At 36.6% G+C, this 9683-nt stretch overlaps 1 protein-coding gene across 1 annotated transcript; it reads left to right on the plus strand.

Annotated features, from left to right (window-relative positions):
* Positions 1-2421: 2421 nt before the first annotated feature.
* On the plus strand, positions 2422-7891 carry LOC139125253 (fibroblast growth factor receptor-like). The gene is made up of 7 exons (XM_070691350.1): positions 2422-2721; positions 3804-4321; positions 4610-4767; positions 4999-5121; positions 5610-5721; positions 6078-6174; positions 6323-7891. Exons 2-7 carry the CDS (start codon positions 4261-4263, stop codon positions 6432-6434), a joined length of 663 nt encoding a protein of 220 aa, XP_070547451.1. The 5' UTR covers positions 2422-2721; positions 3804-4260; the 3' UTR covers positions 6435-7891.
* Positions 7892-9683: the final 1792 nt, after the last annotated feature.

The raw sequence follows: 9683 nt of genomic DNA on the forward strand, positions 1-9683 counted from the left end.
AATGCTTCTCAAAGTTGATCGAAATTTCACCTCAAGAAATATTATGATAGAGAACGAGTGATGCGGCGTATTCAGCGGCAGTCGCTCGTGAAAGGACAGCCGAATACATCGCAGCACGAGTGCAAATACCGCTAGTACAGCGCGCTTGCTTCACATACCAAGGGGTTTGTTATTATTACACGTTCTATATTTGATTTGCATCATTCAGCGACAGAATCGACGATTTGTCGTACTACTTGTCTGTCAAAGCCTAAACGAACATCAGCTCGATCCTGCGGAGTTATATTGCGTTTACATTACTAAAATGAGGCATTGAGTCAGTTTTCACTTTTCATTGGTCACCCCCTGTTTTAATTGACTAAAATGATTGTTTACTTGTTTACCAAAGATGAGCTCAGAAGAACGTCGGAGAGCTCGCGCTGGTCTACTCACTCTCTACTGCACTCGCGCATGTACACGTAAGCAACAAACGAAAAGAACTTCGAAAACGTAACCCTTTATCTTTTGACCTTTTGAACTCGAAAGTCTTCCAAATAGTAGATACAATAACACGGAAAAGATTATCATTATAAGGTAACTGATAACTTGCAACAGCTTCCGAACTAATATGAATGGAAACTTGCAGACGACATTTTTTGTTTATAAACAAAAGTATTTCCGGGTCAAAATTGGTAAATACTCATTAACATAAAGGAATGGCATAATGTTTATGGTATTGCACTGCAGTGCAAATACCGGTAGTACGCGCGCGCTCCAGTGCAGGTAAACTAGGTACACATGTTATAATGTACAATCCTGTTTTTATAATTTGTTTTGTTTTCTTAACTTTTATGTTCAACTTTCTTTAGTCCTCCTTACCTACGGCGTATACCAAATATGAATGTCAAACTGTTCTATTTACAGATATGCCAACCGTCGCAACTGCAATGGGAAACCCTTGTTCCGGTAAGGAAACTGACGCTTAATGTGTATAATCAGAAGGAATCTTGATAGGATTTGGCCGACAGCAAGATAGCTTTCATCCTGTTAATACGTCTGATGTGAATAACGTTACTACTAAAGTAGATAGGGACGTCCTTTGGCTTTGAAAGACGCCTTTGAGCTATTGGTGAATATTGTCATTTCTTACATTATATTTATCTTAAGAGACGCTGCAGGAAATTACTTTGAGGTTCACATTATTGCCTCTCTTTAAAATAATATGTTCCGTTGAACGTGGATGAGGCTGACATTCAGCGTTTATCTGCTTAAAACCAAAGTATTCCTTTTTCCCCATCTGTAGATTTTCCTCATCAAATTTGTGATTGCAGCAAACACGATTGGAACTAATTTGGGAAAATTGGATGAGAGTAATTAATAGGAAAATGTAACGAAATCAAAATTTTTACAGCTGAAATGTTACAAAACGATAAAATAGTGTAAAATTTGAAATATTTTTCTCATCGGACAAAACAACGAAAACACAACGATTATTGCATACCTCTTTCATCGGATTCATTTTTATGAAAATAAGTTCATTTTTGTGTAAATTTACTGAAGAAAGGAGACAAAATGCTTAAAATTTCTCTAATTGACGTATTTTGAGTCAGGGCACATTTGAAATGCCCTGACTTTTTCATGAATTAAGGCTTCATAAACATAAAATTGAGCCAGGGCACATTTTAAAAGACCGTGACTGACTTAACTGTAAATCAATCGAAAAGCTTCATTTTGGTCGAGGAAAAATGACAAACTGACATTATTACTAGTGTTTCAGTAATGAAGAAACTACAGACAAACTCTCATATTTTCATTCAAATGTGAATATTGTTCATATGTTTTGAACAATATTGCATTAGATACTATCATGCACTGATTCTTACTCATAAGATTTCAACAGCATCGTAAATTGTGTATAAAATTTTAAAGATGGTAAGCAAATATGGTGTAAAATTAGAGAAATTTCTAAAATTCTTGAGAAATTCTGCCAACCAATTATCCCAATTTAGTTCCAATCGTGTTAGCAATACGTTGTTAATCGTCTTCGGCTGCCTATTTGCTATTGCACTGGCACTACTGATCTTGACGATCAGCCTATGTTTATTAATGGTCATGGCTTTAAAGCTCTATTGAAAAAGGTAAGAGACCAATTTCATTTGTTTGTTTTTTTAGACTTTCAACATTATGGTATTTATGTAAAACAAAAATCGCTAACTTGGGGAAAAATTGAACTGAATACTGACGACAGAAACGTACAAATCTTCAATTTTCTGTACGTTACCTCAGCGATGCACATTTTATAAAATTTAAATGTATACACTCTAATATTGTCAATACGTTTTGTTTAACAGAAGCAAATCGCCAGATTTCTCAAAACGCGTCGATAATAATATATGATCAATACGAGGCTCTTAAGATCACATTTTATATGTTAAATATTGATTTACATAGCAATATTTATCAAACAGTCCTCATCTTTGACAGAGAGCAACATATGCAATCATGCAGCTTATAACCAATGAAAGCAAAACATACAAATAATGAAACTATTGTTTATAAATTTGAAGTTGTTTAAAACATCAGAAAGGGTAATTTTGTGCTCTTCAACAGTTTTAAACTATCTGCGGTCTTATATTGTTTTGTTTTATTTTTATCTTTCAAAATGTTCAGAAATCAGAAAATTTGGCAGAAAGTACATGCCAGGGTCTTCAAAGAGACGCTCAATTATCGCCATACGCAAGTGTAAGTTCTATTACATTTTGCCTACCGGTTGACAATTACATGCCCCTACACTTAAGACGTTGACAGAATGTTTATAACAGTATACTTTAATAGCAAGAACTGTTCAAATTGAATTCAAGGGAAGGAAAACCTCAAAGGATTTTCATTAAATTTTCAACATATTTACCCTGTTACCGGGTTTGACGAAAAGAAACGACACAGGAGACAAAGGTTTGGCAAAAACCAAGGCGATGGCACATCACATCATTGTCACGACCCCTCACCTGAGGTCACTTTCAGATTTGAATGACCTCAGGGGAAGGTATCATGTTACCAGAAGATGCACGTACTGCCACAGCGTATGAATCGAGGCGCCTTAGCGGCATGGCAGGTGTTACAGGGTCCTAAGGGTTAAAACCGCTCACCGGACGGCGTGATACCCGGGGCCAACTGCAGGCCCGTGACAGTAATCCCAAGGAACTTTATTGAGTTTAAGTCGTCCAAATATGAAAAAAGTAACATTTCTCTTTATTTGTGAGCTACTACCCGGCAGCAATGTTGCATTTTTATTTTTTGCATTTTTTGTACGGTGGAGGGTGACTGGGAGTTTACGATGTGTACTTGAGCGTGGTGGGATCTTGAATGACGGGTTCGTGACGTTGAGATACAGATATGCGAATGGGTGATGATTCATGGGATATAACGCAAGTAGATTAGATAGTAATGATATAGTGAGTAAATATAGTGTGTGATAAGGCGGAAACAATGTGTTGTGGCGTGCACGAATCAGTGGTCTTGGCCTTGGTCTCCACGCCGCCTCTTTCCATCGTAAATCATGATTATAGTAGAGCAATAATCACCTATTAAACATACGATCAACACTGAAGTGCTCATTCGTTTGCATTATACGAGTTACATATTTTTAGGACATATGTTGGGCAAAGATAGTCACTTCTCACGCTATCAACCATCTCCTCTCCATGAGTGGACTAGTCGTATTTGGCAAGGAATGTTCCAATGCAGTAACTTTAGCTTTACTTTTGCGAAGACAGCGATTTTTTCAAGACTGTGTCTAAGATATTTGGTAATTTATTTCCACGTAGTTACACATTGAAAATACAGGCATAACTGAAGGTTCTGTGCATATCGAACTTGACATGGCATCTAAGGACGCAGGTCTTGAAGAACCGAGCAATAAGCCAGACGATGTGAGCATGAAAACTGGGGATGTTGTATGGGAATTTCCAAGAAGTCGAATTTACTTGAAAGACATCCTTCGGAAGGAGCGTTTAAGAAATATCGTGTCGGGGAGGCTTGGTTCATTGGCAGCAAAGAGGGAGTTAGCAATGTCATCGTTATGTTGCCAAAGGTAGGTGGAAAGATGTTTTTGTTTGACCAGCACCTATTGTAAAATGAACTTATCGGGACAAAGACACATCAACACAATAAAATTTTAAAGATAAAGTGAAAATTACCTTAAGAAGATTCTCTTTTTTACATAGTTGTATTATTCACTCTACAACAGGAGACAAACGAGACTTCAAAAGAGAAATTGAGGTCATGGCGTCATTGACCAAAATGAAGGGAATAGTTGGATTTCTTGGCTGCTGTGTTAACGAAGGTGAGATACATAGATCTGAAATGCCGATCGCTTTCAATATTTTAGAATTTTGTTTTATGACTTCCTTTCCAAATCACACTTTTTTCGCAAAGTTAAGAAAGTGCGTTTATCAACCATGTTCCAATATTGATGATGTATGTCCTTATACATGATTGAAGAATTGCTATTTGGTATAATATCATCGTCAAGAAATAAATCGTTTGTTAAAATGGTGAGTGTTTTCTTGATAAACTTTTGAAAGCTACATTTTCGGACATTTCTATCATAAAACATATTATATTGTTACAGATCCCATGTACCTAATCACAGAATATACCCCAAATGGGAACTTGCATCAAGTTCTAGAAAAGATGAAGGATATTGCTGACTTGAAAGTCGAGGGTGTTGACCTGGTGACCTTTGCCCTGAATGTGGCCCAGGGTATGCAATCGCTTTCGCAGAAAACGGTGAGAAACTATCTCCAAATGCCCAGAATAATCTCTAATTAAAGTTTTTACATTTTTTTGTTTCCGAAGATTGTAAAACCGTGGGTATACAGTATTTCAAAAGTCACTATTGGCAAGGAGATTATCAAAGAAAAGCAACACCACTTGTGAACAGGTTTTATAGCATAATTATTGCGGTGTTACAGTATTTTTGAAATAACCTTAATTTTATAACCCTCTTTCTATTTTCAGATCATTCACAGAGAGATAATGGCAAAGAATATCATTGTTGACAGTCAATGGAAGTGTAAACTCTCCGGTTTCGGTTCGTCAAGTGCTATTCTTACCGATGAAAGATACAGACAAAAGATGGAGGTAACGCAATCCGGGATGTTATGATACTTTTCTGGTTTCATCTACGTTTATTACAAACTGTTCTTCAGATCCACCATAAAACGTACCATTTATATTTTCAATTCGTACATTTATTGAGATTTACAGTTAAATCTAGCATCTTGCGTTATTGGACAAAACGTGGAATGTACTAACCTCAAAGTATCCTAGGATGCATGTTTGCGTTTCATGGAATGCACTAATTTCAAGTGCAATAAGATCGTAAGTCAAGTTACGTCCCTACTGCAATATCAGTTACATTGACTTTTTACGCTAAATTTTCATAAAAATGCATTTCGTATTCCTAAACATAAAATTTATCAAAACGAATTATGTCGCTCTTTCACTGGACCATCATCGAATTTTACTCCCAAAAAAGGCGAGTGGCTTATCGGTGACTGATTACTATATATAGTATATAGGATACTGTATTCTTTTTGCCTTCCTCGCACTCTTGCCTCTTTGCATAGGGATGCTTACCAATCAGATGGATGGCACCGGAAGTATTATCAGGCAACCCTTATACAGCAGGAAGTGACGTATGGTCGTTTGGTGTTCTTCTTTGGGAAGTGTATTCATTAGGTAATTTAGATAATCTTGTCAATTTCCAAAAATTTGCAATCGCAGTGTAATAATCTAAATAGCGACAACGGGGAAAGTTGTTTAATGCAATTTGACTTGAGAACATCAACGCTTCTACGTTTTAGTCTGTCATGCTTAATAGTGTGACACGTTCGTTTTGAAACCAGAAATAGAGTATGACTCATTCACTTATCTTTTTATTGCAGTCCTGTTGATGATGTATTTTAGGATATCAAATTGATTCAAATAGAATACTATGTTTAAATACTAATCACAGACGAAAGTCATACCTTTCTCCGCAATGAAATTGCATAAAAATGTCATGTAATTCTTGTAAAATCACTCTTGTATGATAGGTTGTACTCCTTATGAAACCCTACAAGATGATGACGTAAAAGGTTTTATTCAAGGTGGAAAGCGGTTGGACATCCCAAAAGATTCTACGGAATTCCCGTAAGTTTAATTTTTATCGACTTCGAAGGTCATTGAATTCTTCTCGACACAATGCTATTTATAAGCTATTTAATGTATGTCCATGGTTTGAATAATGACCACTACAATATGTATACTTACAAACTCGTTCTGTCTTGTATTTTTACAGTTATCAAATTATGAATTCATGCTTCGCGGAGATACCTGATGACAGGTTACAGGTCGATGACCTCGTAAGTAGCTTACAGCAGTTTCAGGCAGAAAGCGGGAAAACGTACTAGTAATCAAACGGATGAGGTGAATGTCGACATTTGGAATCACTCAGCTGATTAAGTTCGACAGATAATAGTCTTTAGAGTTTTACAGATATGTTTAGAGAAATAACACTCTGTACGTGGACTATATTTCGTTAACATTCAGCATCACATAAGTAATGAGAAACAATGATTTAAGTTCAAACTGTAATTTTATAGAGTATAATGTGTATCAATAAAACATAGTATGTAGATAATATTGTTGAAATCGTAAGAAAGATGTTTTGTATGTGCAAGTACTAATATTTCATGTGAAAGACCTGTGATGGTATTTTCAAAGCCTAGCATGCCTTTTATCGAAAGAAAGAATGATGAATAATGATGATAAGAACACATGCTACTGGCGTAGATCACGAAAACAAAATCGGCATTTGTATTATTTTATCTAAGCATTTTTACGATAACTGTGACGACATACTATTGAATTGAGCTCTTGACCGCTTAACTACTGCTTGTGGAAATGCTGTGACGTGTAATTACAATTTTTTCTGAAAACCGACACATTTTTATCTTGCTTAATGTAAGTGTGCCATCCCAGTCAGCTGCTTAAAATGTACTTCCAACAATCAAAGCTGCTTATACAACAGAGGTAGCCGATACTGATATTTATCCTAATTCGTTGAAATTGATTTGACTTTGATTGAACTTGTGGTCATTGTATGCTTCATTTACAAAGTTGTTTGATCATGTGGCAGGAATGTACTTTGTTTACTCGATGTGTGAAATATTGTTGCATAAACACTAACAGTTCAAATGCGAGTGTTGCTGGGCATCGAAAATAGGTGAAAAGGGAGTACCTCTTGCTATTCAAATATAAGCTTTATATTATGAAGCCTTTGTATTGCGGGACTTCCTGAAATTTTCAATGGTAGTGACGAAGATATAGGCAATGTTTTGAATGCCGATAAGAGAAATAGTAATGACAGTGACAATAATTGCAACCCCTGCGTGAGTGGGGTAAGCTGTTTGTACCGTAAGATGACGGAGTTAATTAACGCTACGGCTCATGACGATACGAATGTCTGTAACACGACTTTGGAATTTAATAAGTGATGCTTGACGTACTACCGTTAACTTTGAGAGATACTTGGTACTTTATACCATGTAATTTACATAACTTACTTAGATGCCGTACAATTTCGTCATGATATTTACCGTGTTAGCATGCTGTTGATGCTTTAATAAAAATCCATAGAATTAGTACTATAAATAGACATGGTTAACCATTGTAATGTTGTATTGTATAACCACGTATGATTGATATGGAATGTAGAATCGTGTATTTTAAGCACTATTAGACGATACATCACTGCATTATACTCTTTGATGATTTTATATCCGTTTGCCTTAAATTTCTGATATTGATGAAGTTATTTCTTTTTAAACTCAGAAGTAATTTTCTCTGTCCTTTCCTCACCCACTGTTTACTTGCCGTCAGCAGTTTAGGGTATGTGTTGTAACTATTTTTATATTTTCGTTCAGCAAGCAAGCTGACGTTTAAAGTATGCTAGAGTGTCATAGCCGAAAAATCTTTTCATCGAATGATTGACTGTGACATCTGCAAAATTGAAACGTCACACCGAGTAATAAACAGAGCCTCCATTTCGACATCCTTTTCTAATTTTAATGTAATAATATACACGTCAATATTTTTGACGTCGTAAATTTTAATCTTTACGAAAGTAAATGTAGAAAGATTTTAAAACCTGATTTGGGGATAAATAATGGAGAACAGGTTGATGTAGGAGTAATAAATCACTTTCTCATTGAAACCAACGACTTAGTTTTGATTTCTTTTACAAACACTGCCATGTGGACGGGTTATCCCTCACATAAATTTGATGTTTAGCCTATGCCCGTGTTGATAGCTGCTGTTGATTCCACACTGTACCATATTTTTCTCCGTGACTGGTGACATAGGACCGTAACCGTTTGAGAGAGAGAGAGAGAGAGAGAGAGAGAGAGAGAGAGAGAGAGAGAGAGAGAGAGAGAGAGAGAGAGCGAGAGAGAGAGAGAGAGAGAGGAGATTTTATTCACTCTTTCACAAGCATTTTGTTCCCCCTGCAATGCAACTCGAAATTGACACAAGAAACCCATATTTCTTGCAGCTATTAGTGGCCAGCGGTACCAATGATGTGCTTGCCCCGCTTTCTTTAAATTGTACGTCACTGATATTCGTGCGATTTGAAATTTGAATGAAAACGGTCCTAGTATTGTTGGATGCCGCCAAAACGAATTTTGAAACCAACCCTGTGTACACTGAAAAAGGGTATTTCTGAAGTTTATAAATCGTTCCAGACGAGTGTGCGTCTCGTATTAGCGATTCTGCTGCCGCTCGAAAAACATTTGCTCCATGTTGATTTCCAAGACATTCGTCTGGACGACTGACAGCATGGTGGTCCGGACGATGGTGTCTCCACTGAGACCCTTGAGGTACACAGGAAGTACCTCTACTCCAGGAGGGAAAGTGACCATTAAGGGCAACACGCTGCACTCTATGACTAAGATAAATGTCGAACAATCCATTTTAGACGGAATCTGTTGAAAAATAGAACGGTTTTCATCATCGAACGACGCACTGATGTATTGAAATCACTGTTATTCGGTTTTTCGATTTTTTCCGCATAATTTTGTAAAAACCGTATTTCCTTACAAAAAGATGTAATTTGATCAATTTTTAATCCTGAATTGTCAAGTTCAAATTAGTTCCGGTTCACTTTCAGTGCAATAATGATAGTTCCGGTTCACTTTCAGTGCAATAATGACCATGTGGCCCGCCACGTCATCAACGATCATTACCATTGAATCCTATGGAGTGCGCGACGTTCGATATACGGGGCATGTAGTAAAGGGACATCTCTCTTAGCAAGATCAGAGTTTGTGGTTACATGTTCACATACACAGACACACAGACACACACACTCGCTATAACGCATCGCTCACAAACTTTATGAAAGCAATGAATAAATAGCTTGACTGTCGCATGTTCAGACTGAGAGTGTATATGCACACGCGTATATGAATTATGATTATCATAAACAACATCTTAGTCGTAAATCATCATGTAAATTATTATCAAAGTCGTCAATTATCATTAAAATGACGCACCTTCACTGCTAAGTACGCATGTGAAAAATAATTCAGTACATTGTTAAAACTTGCTACGGGAGAAGACTAGATCCAATCGTTTAGATGCGGTGTACTGGAAGTTAGAAA

The sequence above is a fragment of the Ptychodera flava genome, assembly GCF_041260155.1.
Source record: "Ptychodera flava strain L36383 chromosome 3 unlocalized genomic scaffold, AS_Pfla_20210202 Scaffold_25__1_contigs__length_14229661_pilon, whole genome shotgun sequence".
Taxonomy (NCBI): domain Eukaryota; kingdom Metazoa; phylum Hemichordata; class Enteropneusta; family Ptychoderidae; genus Ptychodera; species Ptychodera flava.

Bases quoted from the DNA above. Each gene is read 5' to 3' on its own strand.
- LOC139125253 (XM_070691350.1), top strand. From the start codon at position 4,261: ATGGCGTCATTGACCAAAATGAAGGGAATAGTTGGATTTCTTGGCTGC. The intron at 5,122-5,609 runs GTAACGCAATCC...CTCTTTGCATAG, and splicing joins GATACAGACAAAAGATGGAG to GGATGCTTACCAATCAGATG. The intron at 5,722-6,077 runs GTAATTTAGATA...CTTGTATGATAG, and splicing joins TTGGGAAGTGTATTCATTAG to GTTGTACTCCTTATGAAACC.